At 30.5% G+C, this 18803-nt stretch overlaps 4 protein-coding genes across 5 annotated transcripts; 1 reads left to right on the top strand and 3 right to left on the bottom strand.

The window, feature by feature from the left end:
- Positions 1-4392: 4392 nt before the first annotated feature.
- On the bottom strand, positions 4393-6937 carry LOC137813347 (protein ECERIFERUM 26-like). The gene is made up of 2 exons (XM_068615528.1): positions 5490-6937; positions 4393-5358 (listed from the first exon to the last, which is right to left on the bottom strand). The coding sequence occupies exons 1-2, from the start codon at positions 5910-5912 to the stop codon at positions 4450-4452; spliced, it is 1332 nt and encodes a 443-aa protein (XP_068471629.1). The 5' UTR covers positions 5913-6937; the 3' UTR covers positions 4393-4449.
- Positions 6938-7062: 125 nt separating this feature from the next.
- LOC137813348 (uncharacterized) lies at positions 7063-7350 on the bottom strand. Its single transcript, XM_068615529.1, has one exon. The coding sequence runs from the start codon at positions 7348-7350 to the stop codon at positions 7177-7179; it is 174 nt and encodes a 57-aa protein (XP_068471630.1). The 3' UTR covers positions 7063-7176.
- A 1817-nt stretch (positions 7351-9167) lies between these two features.
- On the bottom strand, positions 9168-12051 carry LOC137813349 (uncharacterized). Of its 2 annotated transcripts, none has more exons than XM_068615530.1 (6): positions 11754-12051; positions 11483-11555; positions 11297-11392; positions 10989-11092; positions 10761-10897; positions 9168-9548 (listed from the first exon to the last, which is right to left on the bottom strand). In XM_068615530.1, exons 2-6 carry the CDS (start codon positions 11540-11542, stop codon positions 9466-9468), a joined length of 480 nt encoding a protein of 159 aa, XP_068471631.1. In that variant the 5' UTR covers positions 11543-11555; positions 11754-12051; the 3' UTR covers positions 9168-9465. The 2 variants fall into 2 exon arrangements, with proteins under 2 accessions (XP_068471631.1, XP_068471632.1); XM_068615531.1 differs by having other exon boundaries at positions 11483-11570; positions 11754-12007.
- Positions 12052-15993: 3942 nt separating this feature from the next.
- On the top strand, positions 15994-18748 carry LOC137813354 (V-type proton ATPase subunit c''2). Its single transcript, XM_068615537.1, has 4 exons — positions 15994-16282; positions 16363-16440; positions 18021-18191; positions 18304-18748. Exons 1-4 carry the CDS (start codon positions 16158-16160, stop codon positions 18470-18472), a joined length of 543 nt encoding a protein of 180 aa, XP_068471638.1. The 5' UTR covers positions 15994-16157; the 3' UTR covers positions 18473-18748.
- Positions 18749-18803: the final 55 nt, after the last annotated feature.

Below are 18803 nucleotides of genomic sequence, written 5' to 3'. Positions count from 1 at the left end.
GCGAGTCAATTCTCGCTCAAGAAAAAATAGTATTGCAATTCAACCTTGCTTTTAGCCCTGTTTTCATCCGAGGAAAGAAACTTTCGCTCAAATAAAAATAATACTGAAAATCAACCCTTTCTACCAAATTTGTGCTCAGGCTAAAATATTTTCACTAAAGCAAGTTCATTCTTGCTCAAGTTAAGAAAATTAAGAATTTTTTTCTTTCTCTTTCTTTCTTTCTTTTCTTTTCTTCTTGTCTCTTCAATAGATTGAATTGTGTATGACTGTTAATTTTAAATGTGAAATCAATAGTAAGTTGTAAATTTAATTGATTTTGTGTTTTTGTTTAAATGTTGTACGTTATATGAAAATGGTTGTTTGTGACTAATAAGAATTGTATGAATTTGTGGTCACATATCTATATGATATGTGAACTATTGTTTGTTTTGTGTATTAAATATTAACATTTATGTTGTGACAGACATTATCTTGCTTCATTAATGGTCTAAGTCACATTAATTAAGATATTAGGTGGTAGGCAGTTGAGGAAAAAGTTCTTACACACTGCGACTATATGTAAATACACGACTTGGGTTGTAATGATCTTATCATGATCCATTCTCTTAGGTTATATTGTACATCATAGTCTTGTGTATTGAATCAGATGTTAGTCTCTGACAAAATATACTTAATACAAGTTTTTTGAAAGACATAAGTCGATATTTCACTCATTAAATTCCCTTTATTGTATAGATCTATGCGTGATCTATATTATCGTTGTAAATTGGTATTTGAAGAAGATTGAATAATTGTAATCTATTGATTAAAATATCTTATTTTATATACTCTTCTTATGTTGAAAATTTATTTCAATAACTTATTCTTTCATGTGTTGTTTGTCTTGTGAATTAAGACAATTGTACTATGCACATGACTAGATATAGATACAAATACAGGAACAATATTTGATAAAGAATTGAGATTTTTATTTTTTACTTTTCTTTTGTAAATATTATATATTATGTATGTTTAAGTTATGTTTATGTATTATTATAAGTTTGTTACGCCTCTGAAGGGTTAATTTTTGAAGTGTTACAATGAAAATATTTTTTCCTTTATTTTATATTAAAGTGAATATTATAACTTATTTATATCACAATTAATGAACTTCTATGATATAAGCGCATTGGTTAATAGCGAAACTTCATTAAAAAAATTAGAGAAATCAAAATTTTGAAATAGAATTATGAAAAGGTAGAATATAATTATATATATTTACCTTAAAAATTAGAAGAAGAAAAACTTGACTCTTTAACTTGTTAAAAAATGTGCCAATATGTTTGATGAACCTATCCTCAACTGAATTTTAAGATTAACAAAGTGAAGTTTAATTAGAATAGTTACATTTTTCTTATAATCTATATACACCTTGTTAAATATTTATAGAAAAAAAAAACTTTAATAAACTATCTTATAGTTTATGAGAAGTGCAATTTATTTTTCAAAAATATTGATAAAAGTATATTCAAATACACCAATTCTCATTTATTAATTGATGAGACATCACTAATAACATCACTAACACGATTGTTAACTTTGGAGCTGTGAAAGTCGAAGTGTGAAAGAAGGAAGAGACCCACCATAATATTCTTTATTATTAGTGTACAAATAATTTTTATTATTATTTTAGTCATATATTTTATATACATCTTTTCAACTCATGGAAAAGAATATAATGTATCAACAATTATTGATCCCAATTGATTAATATCAAAGTCAAAAAGAGAAAAAGCAAGAATTAATCACTCTCTATTAAAACAAAAGAATAAAAAAATTGTAAAAGCAAATAAAGTGAGTAGCACTAGTGCACTATTACTTAGGTTAGGAATCTTATATTACATAATGTTTATAATGCTTCACAGATCTAACTTGTGAATTGATAAAGGATTAATTCATGTAAAGAAAATAATTATTTGTGGAAAAAAATGCAAAAAAATAATAATAAACACAAAAAATAAAATAAAATAATATTTCAAACTATAAAGAAATATAAAAAAAAAGTTATTACTATTTTTTTAATAAAAAGTTGTATGATAGGTATCACTATCAATTATCACATCCCAATTAAATTAGCACGATAGAGTTAAACAGTCATATGTCTTAATACAAAGAAACATATAAAAGAAAAAGGAAATAATAAAAAAAGCATGGGACCAAAGCAAAATTCATGCAAACCAAATAGAAAAAAAAAACATTCTAAAAAATAGTTAAACAAATTTAAAGTTGAAGAGTTGGTTGGTATATGTTAGGGAAAAAATATCTAAACTAATGGTAGCAAGAAGATCATTAAATCAAGAAAAATCTACATGATTTTTAATACTAAAATTATTCAGTATTAAAACTAAATTTATAGTACAAAACTATTACCAATGTGAATGGATTAATTGTGTAACCTTCACATGATTATAATCATGTGTAATTGTATAAATTAATGATCTAATAAATATAATATAATAATGTACAACATAATCAACTATATTTATACATTAATTATACAATAAACTGACTAAACCTTTTTAATATGATTAATTTTTAGTAATAATTATATTTTATAAATAAATAAATAAAATTAGTTAATTTAAATTTTAATATTATTTAAAATAATTTATTTTAATATATTATTATTTTAAATATAAACTTTTTAATATATTATAAATTTATAATATTTTTTATTTTAATTTTAAAATTATTTTAACTTCAATTTAATTTTCAAAAAATTATTTTTCACAATAAATTATTCATAAAAATTATTTAATAAATATATTAGTATACAACCAAATTTATTTTATTGCGTCAATATATTCTTTTTCACTTGTTTTTTCTTTTTTATTCTTCCTTCAATCCCAATAACTTGAGTAGTCTTGATACTCAATGTGTAGTAATTAAATTGACATATTTTCAAGCTACACATTTTGTCTTAGGTTGTATGAGTTTGGCTTGGTCTTTATCTATTGTCTCTTCATGAGATTTATTAAATAATCATTGATAAATTAAATTTGCTATTAGAGTTATTATTTTAAAGATTAAATATATTTTTTATTCATGTACCATAATACAAAATTTATTTTTTTCTTTTAATCTAAATTTTAGATCTTCTTAATACTAATAATAAAAAAATTATTGGAATTTATCATTAATTTTAACATCCTAATATAATCCCATTTCATAAATTTCTTATTATAAATATTCAAGAGGTATAAAATTAGACTAAGGATGAAAAATTTCATGACAAACGAAAAACCTATTTAATTTAACCCTTTAAAAAATTATATATGTAAAAAAAATGTGTATAAATTTACATATTCGACTCTTATATTTTTTATATTCGTTTTACAAATATGGAATTTTACAAATCTCATGAAATTAGTAAGAAATCATTTTTACGGATTTTTATTAAAAATTTGAAAAATATATTCACAAAATAGACAAAAGTTCTAATAGTGTATGTAAGTAAACCCCGTTTTAGAAATTCTAAAAAAAATGTATATATATATATATATATAATTTTTAAAAGTCAAGCAGTTAACTTGATAAGGTAAAATTATTTTATATTTAATGTATATTGGTTATGCATTTAACTTCTGTAAGATGAATTTTTTTTCTACACAATTCATGTAGAAAAGATGAAGTTTTATATTTAGTCAATGTTGTTGGTTTTCTACAGCATCAATGTTATTTCCCCATATATGGTAAGAAGAAGAAAAGACATAATATGAAATAATTTGTAAGAGGAGATGTATGAAAAGAAAATTGGAGAAAATTGGATGGTGAATTTTGAAAATAGATGCAATGACATATGTAGTAGGTGATGATAATGGAGTGGTACCAACCAAGGTATTCACTAGTTACCAAATGTCAAATCACAATCACTAAATTAAAATATTGTAAACCAGTGTTCAATCATTTAACATTAACACTTTTTTAAATAATTATTATTTTACTTTTTTAATGTATTGCTAATTACTTTTTAAAAATATGTTTTTATCTCTACCAAAACTTTTAAATTTAGTTTTGGTCTCTCTGAAATTTTGTTCATTTCCAATCTTATAATTTTAAAATGCATAACTTTTAATTCTCAAATGTTATTTATACTAGTTTATGCTTCCTTTTATTAACTGTTGTTTAAACTATTTTGAGGACCAAAAGTGTTCATTATAATATTAGAGGCTATTTTACCAAAACTTGTAGACTAAAATTGAAATTTGCAAGAAAAACAATTTGATCCTTCTTACAACAAAAAGTATAAATAAATCAGTGATGAAAATATTAATTTTATAAAATCAAATTACTATTATTATTAGTCTTTTGTACTCTAAATAAATAAAAAAATCTAGAAACTAAATAAACAAATAACCTAAAATTCATCATAACTCTCATTATTGACATAAACATAATTAAAGTTGTTGATTAACATTTCATTAGGGTAGTGGGAGAGAATTGTGAGATAAGTTCATCTTCACAAAGTTTAATTGCTTCTTCTTCTCTTATGGTCACCATGGCCACTCTGCTTAAGGGACCCTCCCCAGGTGGGCCAGGGAGTATCAAAACTTGTCCTTCTCCCAAAACTGGCTCTACATAACAAGAAACATGAATGGGTTTGAACCCATCTTGAAACACAGTCAAGTAAGGGTCCACACCCTCCAAGCTAGCACAAACAAGATCATGACCATTCATCATGGTAGGTGGTGAATTCACATCATCATTTTCTAGCCACTCAATCAAATCCATGACACCCTCATAGTCCATTTTAGCCACAACATCACTTATTGCCCTAACAGCTTCTGGAAAATTCAATTTGTGATTGCCCCCTTCTACTTCATGGACCTTATTATACACCATGCAGTTTCCAAAGAACCCAGTATCTAGGCCCAAGACTTTTCTCATGTCCAAGCATATGGACATGTCAACAAGCCCATTTCTGAAGCCCTTGACTTTGCTCAGAGAGATCCAAAACAAGGCTGCTAGGGCTGCGAAGGGTGTTATTGGGCCGTTGAGTTGGGCCGTGGACATGCAGGCCTGGACCATGTGGGCTGAGAAGCCCATGGAAATGGTAGTGTACCTTGATTCCTTCAAAGAAATGGGTTTTTGAATTAAAGATTTGTAGTGGTGAATTAACTCCATGTGGGGATGATGATTGGGGTTTGTGTTTGGTTCTCTTGTAAGAGGTAAAGGGTGGAACAGTGGAGGAGTGAGTATTTTGTTGCCCTTTGAAATATCAGCCCATGCTTTCATGAATGAGATTGCAGAAGTGGAATCTGCCAAGAGATGAGCACAGCTTAGGCCAATTGCTAATCCACCTTCTTCAAATTCAGTCAGCTGAAATTTAAGACCAAAAAGTCAAATTGATCTAATTTTTAACATAAACAATTATATATAAGATGTTAAAATGAAATTTTAAGGTTTAAAAGACCAAAACAGGATTCACTCTTTGAAATTAAAAACCTAACCTGAACATAAAAGGTGGACCAATAATAAGGCTTGTGGAACATCTCCTCCCAATGCACAAGTTGGAGTTCCTTTTCCCTATCAAGATTTGCTAGCCATCCTTCAACACTCCCTTTGGCTTTGGCCTCCACCACTCTCACCCCAGCATCATTGCACTTTATCTTCCAATGCCCTCTCTCATCTCTTGTCAACCTTCCACTCACCATGGGGAAATCAGTCAGCATTTCTGACAAACTCTCTCTCAACTTCTTGCTCATTTCTCCAAGCTCCACTACTTCTCTTGAACTCTGGTAATAACACACCAGCCTAATGTGATTGTTCTCCATGTAGCGATCCAAAGCTGATAAGGGGAAGTACTTTCCTGGTTCCACTGCCTTGGTGCTCACCACAGTTCTTTTGCAGATGTAACTTACTTCTGATGCCATTTTAATAAATATAATGTGTAGTATACTAAGTTTGGTAATATGATAATGATGTTATATACATATATATACACACATATATGGGGTTTTATAAATGTGCTAGTTTTGGGGACAAATCTCATGACATTGAAGGAAATGAAAAGGTGCATGGAATTCAACGATTTCTAAGGGAAGCAAAGTTTTCATTTGTACCAGAAAAACAACCCCACTAACACAAAAGGAAATGATGTTTTCATGATCCATGAATGTTGGCTTAATTTTGGGGTTTACAGTATATGTGTGCAGTTTGTAATATCATGTGCATTCGTGGTTCTCATCGTATCATTAAAACAAAACACTTGTATAGATAATTGCAATAATTCTTGATGACATTCTTGCAACTTTGGTGAACTCTCAAACGCATACACACTACTATGTTGGAAACAGAGCTCCTCAATGAGCAGAAAACCTATTATGTGGAATGGATAAAGGCTAACAGCAATACTTTAATCCATTCATGAGTATAATTGTTAGATATTTTATAAAATTATAAAAGATATTGTTCTCCAATCAAAATTAGAATTTCACAGATCAACAATCTAAACAAAACAGGGAGAATTTGTTTGAAAATCAAAGTCTCCAAAGAAAATCCAAAATATACACTTTATTTATTTTGTTGCAAATTGAATGTCTTGAAAACGAGCTAACAAAGGAAAATATCTTTGTAATTTTAGCATGCACAGCAAAATGATAATTCCTGGATTAGACTAAACTTAAGGAACACGAGAGCCTGTTATTATCTTTTTGAACATCATGGAACACTAACTTGTTCCACAACAGATTATCTGACTGAAACTAACGGGCCCGAGCAGAAGTCAATATATTCAATGTTTGAATGTTTCCAGTCATTTTGTTCAAGCAAACCTTCAGAACAATTCACAACCTGGAATCGAATGCTACCGAACGTTAAAGATACATGTAATCTAAGCTGGCACTTTGATTTGCTTAGAGTAGTGGTTAATGTATAATTGACCTTTAGACATATCATCAATTTATTCGGGTGATGTCATTCAAAATATAGATATTGGTTTTCTGGAATTCCAATTTTTTTAGCTATCGAATAATAATTACACATTCACAGCAGAAACAGGTAAAAACTCAGAAAATATACAGAGACAGTGAAAAGATTGACATGATTCAAAATTAAAACCAGATAAGAGAATCGTTTCACAGAGAAGTATCAGACTGGTCCAGTTACAAGGGAAATGAAGCCACAAAAGGTACCCAATCACTTCATCTTAGCCTCTGTAAAGAGTACATGACGATTAACCCTAGGATCAAATTTTCGAAACTCAAGCTTTTCAGTAAATTGCCTTGGCTTCCTCTTAACATAGAAGAATCCAGTGCCAGCAGCAGAAACTAGTTTTACAAACATCTGAGCCTTCTTCTTCTTGTCACCCATTCTTTACTCTAGAAAAAGCCAAATGGATCAGTGTCACAATTGATAGAAATGTACACCATGATTAACCAGATACTCTTTTGTTCCATTAAAATGAAGTCATGCATGGTAAACTATAAAAACAAGCTCATATAAAAACATTGAATCAGCTAACAGTGCCTTTAAACAGGGAGATCAACATATTATTCATGTATTTGTTATGAGTATAGAAGTAAGAATCAAACCCAGATCATAATTTTTATATCCCAAATATTGACAATGTCCATTCATTTTGACATATTAGTCCAACCAACCAGATTATAATTTTTATATCCCAAATATTGACAATTTCCATACATTTTGACCTACAGTTCAACTAGCCAGATTATTGTAATAGGCAAAAGATCACAAGACAAGATAGACAGAATATAAGTAATGAATCTGAAGAGTTGCAAACGAATGTATATAGTTGTATCATACACAAAAAATGATTGATAAAGTATCTAGAAATGAATGAATTTTATTTCAGACATAGAATTTACTAGTCCAACAGCAGATTGCAATATATGATCAAAACAGAGACTTGAGAAGCCAAGATTTTTTTTTTCAAAGCACTGAGATTTAAATGCATTTCTCTCTATAATTTCTCTAAATATAAATCTTAAATCGATAAGAAAGAAGGGGGTGAAATGTTCAGTTTTGTAAACAGATAAACAAATCCCTATATAGCATTCGCAGAGATTAAAAAAAAAAGGTGAATTAAAAAAAACTACATAACAGAAGTGAACTAGAAAAAAAAAATTGAAGAAGAATGCTTAAGCATGAGATTCTAAGTTCGTGGGAAGATCAAAGTTGTAGAGAGAGAAGATACCTTCGAAGGATGTTACGGTGAGTGAACCAACTGGGTTGTGGGTGTCGGGAATTTAGGGTTTCGAATTTCAAAACAATTGAGTTGAAGCATTTGAACTATATTTATACATTATTATTTAAAAACACAACAAAATCATAATTAATGAATTTTTTTCAATTACGAAAATTCCCCAAAATTAATATATATTTCTGCAGGGAATTGTATCTCAACAAAACAATTTCATTTCTTCAAGTAATAAAAATAAATCAATTATTATTTTTTAATTATAACTCAATACATTTTTATATTAACTATGTTCAGTTTCAATTAATGTAGAATATGACTTTTGAAATAATATTCCAAATATCAACCATGTTTCTTATAAAAAAAATTACAGAAATATCAATAATACTTCATATAGATAAGTTATTGAAATATAAGTAATATTTCATAGAATATACATTTTTATAAAGTCTTTCTCTAGTTCAATCTTCTCAAAGTATTCTTTATCTTTGGTTAGAATCTGTTTTAAATTATAAGAATTAGAGCATGTTCCAGAAATCAAAATTAAAATCCACGAATTTTTTTTAAAATTTTAATTTTAATAGATTTTATAATAAATTTTGTTCCATGAGAATATTTATATTTATAAAAATACGAATGAGAATGTGTTATAATCTCAGTATAAATTATATTTATTTATTTTTGAAATAGAGCATTTTAAAGAGTATTTCGAGATTCAGCAGATTTTCTATTATAATTTTAGTTATTGTAAAAAGTTTAATTAATTTTGGTTTAGTTTAGCATGCATGACTTCATTATAATGGAACAAAAAAGCAACTGTTTAATCATGTACATTTCTTACCATTATGACACTGATTCATTTGGTTTTTTCTAGAGTAAATCATGGGTGACAAAAAGAAGGCTAATCGTCATGTTTTATGTAATTGTGTTCCTTTTCAAAGTTAGTTCATGTCATTCACACTACACAAGAGAAAAAAGTCAATGTTAACCAAGTGGTACATAATAGATATTCTTTGTTTCACTCACTTAACAATTGTGGAGTGAAAGTTATGTAACCATCCTTAAAAGAGCTAATATCCATTGAATAGAAAAAGATAAAAATAATTATTAATTGTTTTTAGCTATTGGTAAATCATAAGCTAAACAAGAAAATTTTGAAAGCAAATCCACAAAATCACTGTAAACAAAACATGTGACAAACTCTTCCCATGTCTTGTTCATCGTGGATAGCAACTCACTAAATTGAACAAAGGTACATAATATCCTTAAAGCTCAGGCATTCCCCTTCCTGTTTTAGCATCGTAAGTCTTCTCCAGCACAAGATCCATTGGAGTATCTTTAGGACCAACTGCCAAAAATAAATAACAAAATGACATTTTGGGTTTAAGAAAAATGTGTTAAAATGTATCTTTGAAATGACTGAAAATTGAATAGGTTTCACACTGAATTCCAATTCCATACATCCGTACAAATTTTGCACATTTACAACAACTGGAGTAAGCAGCTTCTAACAACACGAGGTTAACAACATAGCAATGGAGGATGACCAGGAGAATGAGTTCATGCCACTTACTATACTACCTTGAACCTAGCTTCTGACTCAAATATTACAGAAGACTTAATCCATCAATAAAAATTACTGTCAATAAATTACAGTGCTAGACCATACCAAAGTGGCATTTACATACTCTTCTGCACATAAAGGCATGTCAGTGGGTCAATATGAAGGAGCAGAGATCAACTAACAAAAGGACACACCAAAGAAGCAAGATTTTAAGGAAATGGAAGGCAGTTTATGAATCAAGAATATTTATGACTACCATCCGCCCAACCAACACCCTTTCCTAAAGGCTTTCTTTTATGTTCTAGTGCTTACTGTTGTTAGAAAAAAAAAAGGCTTTCTATTGTCTTCGAGGTTATTTTGTAAAAGCTGTTTTGGCTGTGGTTGTCAATCATATAGGGTACTAGGTGTAAGTTTTCGGTCAGTCTTTTTATATTTATGCTCAGACTTAACATATAAAAACAGATCTGCAGAGAGCTCACTCTCTAAAGCATTTTTCTCTAAGACACTTCTACTCTCAACTACTACTAACATAATTACGGATTTCAACAAAAGAGGGCAAGTTTAAAGAATGTCTCTAAATTGCAAGGAAGCTCTCCTTCAAGGCCAAGTATAATAACAGGCTTATGGATAATCTCATGTGCCAGCATCCTAACAGAATTGTAGCAAAAAATAGTAGAGGTACGTACATCAAGAGAATTGAAAGAGAAACATCAACTATTATCACCAAAGGTTTCTTAGTTTAATAAGTAATATATGTTTGGATTGGACTATTTTGAGAAATTAAGGTATGTTTCCATATAAAAACTGCTATAATATTGTTCTCTCGTTTTGTTATTATTGTCTCTCTCTTTCTCTGGTCCACATAAGCCATTCTATTAGCTTGTTGTACACATTCTGCATAGCCAGTTTCTCACTTTCAGTCAATTCTCTCTTAGTTCTTGCCATGTTTATTAACAACTCAGACAAGAAAAATGTATTGGCCTTTGGGATACTTACGGACAGTAGGTCTTGGGGTAGTTCTTATCTTTAAGATCTCGGGACGAGGGATTATAGACTCAGATGTTCCTATTCCTCTGGATACTCTGACTTTAGTACCATCTTCAAGATATTTAACTCCAACCTTGCAAGGCTTCCTGCAAAAGTAAAACTTTGTTAATTCAATTATATTATCCTAAAACTCAGAAGATGAACTCACATGTTATGCTCTTTAACAAATGTACATACCCTGTGACTGGGTCAAGAACTTGCACGTTGGAGGCATGGATTGGGGCTTCAACTGCAAAGATACCCCCTTCATGACCTTGCCCTTGCTTAATATGCTTCTTCACCTGCAAAGAGAAAGTCAATCGGCATTAGAAAGAGAAATCAGTCAAGCAAATTTACACAATCACGTGTCGAAATCTCAATTAGACAATTAATAAAGATTCCAAAGCAAGAAACATCGGCAATGGAATTGAAAATGCAGACACTTCATCAAAAATTGAACTAGGAATACCCAAATTGTTATGGTGAGTGGTTTGTTCATCCCTCACCAGATTTTTACCCTCAACAATGACACGATTCTGAGAGCGAATGACACGCTTAATAGTCCCAGTCTCACCCTTATCTTTGCCCCTTATTATCATAACCTGTTACAAATGAATAAATGAATGACTCTACAATAATAATTATGATTATTTCAAAATAAAAAGCAACAATATATATATGGCTTGGCTTACATTATCCCCTCTAAGAAATTTCCAGTGCCTAATGAGCTTTTGAGCTGCTTTCCAACCCATTGTACGATTCACTCTAAATCCACAAAAACTGAGTAAAAAATTACAACACAAAGCAATTCGAAAAGAAATCTTTCACATTAACAATGATATCTTCGAATTTCAATTTGTGATAAACTGTTAACAAATAGTGTTTCATACTAACCTTCTCAGTTTTCACACAAATGATTAAAACATAAATATACATAAATATAATTAAATGAAATAAACTGACCTTTAGGGTTTCGCGTTTCGTTTTCGTTTTGGTTTCACTTTGCGTCTTCTGTGGAGTGCGCGGAGGTGGTGGCGATCGGGCGGAGCGGTCGAGCGGTAGTGGCGATTAGGTCGCAGAGTGGTGGCGGTTCGTACGTTCGTGCGGCGATTGCGGCGGTCGAGGGTTGCAGGTCGACGGTGGTGCCGGAGGTGCCGTTCACCGTATAAGGTTAGAGATAGGTGGTGTGGAATTAGGGTTCCATTGTTATGTGGTGTGATTTAGGGAATTAGGGTTCTGTTTTTTTATTGGGCTGCATAAAAGATGGGTTCTAAATTGGATTTTTTTTATTTAATTGAGGTGCAGATTTTATTTTATTTTTAATTGAGAAAACTTGCTGCAAATTTTATTTTATTTTGGTAGAAATTGAATTTGAAGCATTATATTTTTTAAGAAATGTATGGTAGTTTATCAAATTCAAATGAGGTCAATCCAAGTACATCTTCTATTTTTAATAGAAGTAGGAATGTTTTAGGAAGCATAAATAGATACTAATGCAAATGATAAAAAAATTGAAATGTAATTATTGTTTAAAGAGGGTGAATGGAGAAATATTTATATTCAAGCATCATCTTGTTGAACTATGAAGGACTTGTTGGAACTAGGAAAGACTCTCAACTTTGTGTTCATCAAAATGTTCACTTAGATGCATTTGATCTTGAAAATATAACTTTTGATATCACAGTGGATTGTGATGAAGATGGAGATGATGGAGGAGAGAATATCATTAGAGGATTGGACATAGAAACTTGACATTTGTTCATTTCTAATTATTTAATTTCTATAACTTAAACAATTTAACTCTTGTAATATTTATATGAACTTCTTTATTTGAGGTACTTTAAAGTTATATAATTCTTATTAAGGACTAAATGTAATTATTTATTAAAAAAAAATCATGTGAAGAGTTTATGAGTCGAGTCCACGGAGCTTCCATGAGTTACTCGAACTCCACGAGAGTCTATTATGACTTCACAAGAGTCTACTCAGACTCCACGAGAGTCTACTCAGACTCCACAACAGTCTACTCCACGATAGTCTACTCAGACTGCATGAGAGTCTACTTAAATTTTTGAGTTTGATAACCTTTAATACACCAAAATGTTTAAATTAAATGGTTTTGATAAATGAGAGTCGATAATGATTTTGCGATGAAAAGTACCAGAAGACAGAAAATTGATGAGAGTACCTAGGACTTGTTGCGTGAAATCCTTATACGAGAATAGTGATTTTATCATTCTGAGATTTGGGTTTGATATCAATTGTGGATCAAACAACATCGTCTCTTCTATTTCTTTCTACTTTCAACTTTGTTCAAGTAAATAATCTCCTCGATTTAAATTCGGAAGAAAATGTTCATTTAACTAACAACATGTTAAACTTACTTATAATATTTATAATATAAAAAAATCAAAATTACATCATTCTTTAAGAAAGTTATTTTATAGATTAATTATTTTAATTATTTTTTAATTAGCATGTCATTATACTCTCACATTCTTTTCATATATTTAAGCTAGAATTATTTGTATTGAACATCAATCTCAATAACAAGACAAATGACCTCATATATACAAAATATTATTGTAAAAGAATATCAAAACGACATAGAACTCTCCAGATCGTAGTTAATTATCATATTAAATATTTAAAATTACTATTATAGAACAAATTATGTGAATGATATTAAAAAACCCACTAAACATATAATTCTAAAAATAAAGTTTTAAAATTTTAATTAAAAACCTGAAATATATCATTGATGGTTAGAATATATTAGAAACAAATATTAAAACTTTTCATTATTTTATATATAATTAACATGAATATACAATATTTAAAATTTAATTTTAAATTTGATATTTGATATTTGATATTTTCAATAAAACTATCAAACAACAATAAGAACATTAACAAATAAAATATTCTCTAAAAGCCACAATGTAGACTTTTATAAATTATCAAATAAATATCATATTTATTATGGTAATATTAAATTCTCAAAAATATTTGTCATTCAAATAAAATTTGTGAATAAGAGAATAATCACATAAATTCTTTTTTTTTTTTAGTTTTTGTTTTTGATTGGACTACATATATTTAATTTAATTTAGGCGTTTCCTAAAAAAAATTCAGCAATTTTTAGACATGTTCATTTGTTAAGCAGATTATCACACTCTAAATCCCAAATAAGCCAACTTTCATGGATAATGAAAACATCATTTCTTCATACATTGGTTATTTTTCTGTAACACATGAAAACTTTGTTTCCTTGTAGAAATAGTTGAATCATATATGTTATTTAATAGTCTAATTAAAAAGATTTCAGCTTAAACTGTTTAACAAAATAATCCTATATAATGTCAAAGTGAATAGAATATAGATAAGATTAGATGACCTCAAGTCATCTCAATGGATTCAATAGCAAATCTAGTAAAATTAATATTAAAATTTATTTGTAATTAATAAGAATTAACATTAATAATTATGACGATCCAACAAGAAAATACGAAAGATAATTAAAAAGTGTGAGGATGCAAGTTGACTTCCAAGTTTATTTACCATAAAATTTTTGTTTAGTTTTTTAAGATTATTATCCTTCATTTCTCATACAGATGTCAAACTTAATTAAGCAAATATTAATCAAATTTAAAATAATCTTATCAACAAAATAATTGTTACATATGTATTTAGTAACAACACTAGTTCCAAGTGTATAGTTGTGATATGTTTATCTTTTACCTCTTAAACTAAGTGAATAAAAGATTGATTAGAACTAAGCGAACTAACCAAGAAATCTAATTAAAGAAAAAAATCCTGAATTCTAAACGAAAATTACCTTGACATGAACTCAGTTTCAAACATACAAAAAATAAAGCACAATCTGCTACCAGAATATCTATTGAATATAAACTCAAAATTCAATGGAAAATCACAAGTGAATTAAAAAAATAGTTTTTCATGTGGAAGAAAAATACAAAAAATAAATAAAACTTTGCGCTTCCATAAAACGCGATGCAAAAACGTGACAACCTGACCCTCCTGTTCTTCCTCAAAAGTCACTTTTATAATTGTTCTAGCCAGCTGACCTGGGTCGGACCTTGGCGGTGGACTTCAGATTGACTTCTCTTCTTTGGCGTTGCTGCTTTGAGATACTAATGATCCATAGTGAGAAGAGCTCCACCTGTTGGAAGATCAAGTCAGTGAGAGCATATTACTATCAGAATCTGAATATAAAATAATTGTACGAGTGTAGTCTCTCCAGATTTCAACTTATCTCAAGGTCTCAAGCCCTTTTTATAGTCTTCGTCGTCCTCTCTTTCAAAATTTAACAAACACCAAGATATTATGTTATTATACACTTTTATTTTACGGGTACATGCAACATGATCTTTAATCGTTTTTATACACATAGAAAACATATACGCTTAACGAATTCAATTTTTATTCACATATACACTTAACCAATATGGACTCCTCATTGCCAGGGGCGACCTCTGGATACATCATTGGGCTTTATCATTTATCTTAGACCGAGTTAGGTATTTTTCTTAAGTGGGCCTAATCAACCAAGTTACACATTTGAGTACTCGGATCGGAGTCCCGAGCACGTCTGACTAGTACAATAATATTCTTTTCTTTACAAAAATTGAATTCAGAATTTGTCTAAGGATATTGTTTTACAATTATCAAATGTTTTACAATTATCAAATGTTTTACAATTATCAAATGTTTCATTTATCTGTTATAGATTATCAAGTAGATATCTTCTTTCCTAATCAGTTTTAGTCTCATTCTCACTTCTCATCCAAATATTTTGTATTCAAACTTATTCAGATTTATACCTATATTATAATTAAACTCAACTTTGCTAGAGATATTTAAAGAAGATTACCTCAAAGAATATTTATTATGCTTTTGTTTTTGCGTTAAACACCATATTTTTAATTGAAGGAAATGTGAATCAAGTATAAGTAAAAGAAAGGGGAGAATTCACCAAATTCACCAAAATTGCAAGGAATCCTCACGCTTGCTGTGAATAGTGTCAAAGAAAATTGCTGAGAAGAAGCAGGGACGTTCTCTGCTGTGCAGCCTTTTCAGGGCCAACTTTGTCACTTCACATTTTTATATAGGTGCAGAAGAAAGTTGTAGGGGTGCAGAAAGAAACACTCAAAATCATTTTAGTCTTTAACAAACGTGGCGCACGCAAGTTCTGTGCCTGTTGGTCACATTGTTTTTTCTTATTCAATAATTCAATCTAAACGACACTGCGTTTCATCCCTTCCCTTCTCGCTCCGTGGTTAACAGAACAACTGAGATCCAATCAGAATCATTCACCTATTCCCTTCCGTTAGCAACACGTTCACTATGTCTGCGACGATTGTGGCACATTCCAGTTCTTGGAGCAGGGCACTTGTCGCGATCTCGCCCTACACCTTCTCCGCCATCGGCATCGCGGTCTCAATCGGCGTCTCCGTCCTCGGCGCCGCCTGGTAAACCTTCAATATTTTTTTTCGTTTCCGTTTACGTTACCTTCTTCTCATTTCCGAATTCGCTTCGCCAACGTTTGCAGGGGGATCTACATCACCGGTAGTAGCTTGATCGGCGCTGCAATCAAGGCTCCTCGAATCACTTCCAAAAATCTCATTAGGTAAAACTAATTGCAGTTTTTTTGTACCGTTTTATGCATTTTTTTTTTAGTTTTGGTTTTTAATTGGACTACATATATTATATTTTAGGAGTTTCCTACATTTTGTTTCCGGCAATTTTTGTGTAGTGGTAGGGAAAGCCTATGTTTCTGTTGATTTTATCTTGGTTTCTGTAGTTCTAGGTTAGATTCGTTCGGTTTAGATTAGGAGATTACGTTGTTTAGTTTTGCTTCGGTTAAGGATTGGAGTTGGAGAGGAACTGTTAGTTGTTGTAAACAGGATTGTGGCAGATTTGTGTTAGAGTTTACAAATTACAATTGCGCTGTGGCGTTTCGCAACTTTCACACACAAAAACAGTGGTTGACAAAAGCTTTTTTTTCTTTTTGTTTTAATACTTCTGAAAGGAAAAGAAAATTGTTGTGATAAAATGAAGTCGTTGATGTTGATGAATTAGTCTAGCACTGCTCTTCTGTCAATTAACTTTACTGGATCTTTTTTCAACGATTTTAGTGTGGTGGCTTAATGCTCGTTTCTCTGGTAAATAGCGATTTATTAGTAGTAAAATTATGACACCTGTGATTTAGTTTTGAGTTTGATGTGTATCGGGCATTAGTCTTCCCCCTCATAATAGGCAATGATAATCTGTCTTCATCATTGGGAGTAAGTGATCGTATGGTTTGAAGGGTATGGTTATCCGCTTTTAGGTATAAAGCCTACTGGGTTATTGCATAACTAACTAATACATGAACAAAAAATGAAAGATATTGAGAGTTTCTTGCACTAAATTTCATTCTCAATTTCAAACTCCGTGTATTTTTTTGTCAGAGGTCAGATGCAAAAGCTGAAAGATTAACACTGATATTTTAATTTCAAATAAAGGAGAATGCATTGAAGTTTTTATTTTTTTTGACAAGGTAAGAATTCTCATATGCATATTATGCCTGGTTTTTTGGGTAGAGAGATTGCTGTACCCTTTTTCAAGTCAATCTGGAATGAACACTCTAACTGCTCAACTTTCAATACAACCTTCAATATTGCCGTTTTTTGGTCGAGCATGGCTTACTTCTATGTTTTCTTTTCTACGTCAACTTCTGTTCGGTCTCACTGGATCTCTGTTTGTGTGCTTTTTTTATTCTTGGGATTATTATGCCAGCTCAAGTAAGGTTCTCAAAAGTTAGTTTGCGTAGTATTAGGGCTTGGAAATGCAATTAAGGTTGAGCCCAATATCTTATCTTTTGGCTTTTAGTGTTTTTTTGTCTCAATTATGTAGAGTTTTTGTTTTACTATCTCTATCAATAAGATGTTTGATTATAAGCTGTTTCACTAATTCGTACTTAATCATATAATAATGATTGATTGACTCAACTTGCTTAGTAAAATAAGTTGTTAAGCTCCGTTTTTAATGTGAATATCAAAACTTTTATTCTGTACTTAAGATTGTTCTATTTGAGTGCTGTGAATGTTCATGTTCCTTTCACATGTAGTATCTACATAATAGTATCCGGGTATTGCTGATACAGTTTCAAATATAAACATTTATGCCATCTTGACATTATGGTTTGTGATGTTTGTTGTATTTCAGTGTAATCTTCTGCGAAGCTGTTGCTATATATGGTGTTATTGTGGCTATTATTCTTCAAACAAAATTAGAAAGCGTTCCAACAGCAAATATCTATCAACCAGAGTCTCTTAGGGCTGGATATGCAATCTTTGCTTCTGGATTAATTGTGGGCTTCGCAAATCTTGTTTGTGGGTGTGTATTCTTTGTCACCTACCTCTCATATCTTTGTAGAAATTTTTCCCGATGAATGCAGGGGGACCTTTTCCATCCTGTTGTTACATATTTAGTTTTTCCCCTCTGGCAGGTTGTGTGTAGGAATAATTGGAAGCAGCTGTGCATTATCCGATGCTCAGAATTCCTCCCTCTTTGTGAAAATTCTTGTGATTGAGATCTTTGGTAGCGCGCTTGGGCTATTTGGAGTGATTGTTGGAATTATTATGTCAGCGCAAGCAACATGGCCAACAAAAGTTTAGTTTCCATTGTATCAGAGAATGTGGTGTGGGGATGCGATTATGGTAGAGCGCAATATATCTTCTGTACTGCCCGGGATTGAAGTTTTCTCTGTTTCCTGTTGGTAGAAATGTAAAATCCAGCGTAATAGTTTGCCTCCATTACAACTGTAGGCTGTATTATTTACCGATGAGTTGTTAGAAGGTCTTGTGCATCATCAGATATGTCAGTCTGTTGGTTGAATTTCAATACTTTTGGAGGACCAAATATTTTATTAATCAATAACAAAATTGAATTTATTTGGGCTTGTGAATAAAGTCAACAAGCAGTTTCGTTGAAATGTTCATGTTTAAA

This window comes from Phaseolus vulgaris, chromosome 1 (genome assembly GCF_000499845.2).
Source record: "Phaseolus vulgaris cultivar G19833 chromosome 1, P. vulgaris v2.0, whole genome shotgun sequence".
NCBI classification, from domain to species: domain Eukaryota; kingdom Viridiplantae; phylum Streptophyta; class Magnoliopsida; order Fabales; family Fabaceae; genus Phaseolus; species Phaseolus vulgaris.
The sequence above is the reverse complement of the archived record's forward strand: the minus strand, read 5'-3'. Positions and strand labels throughout refer to the sequence as shown.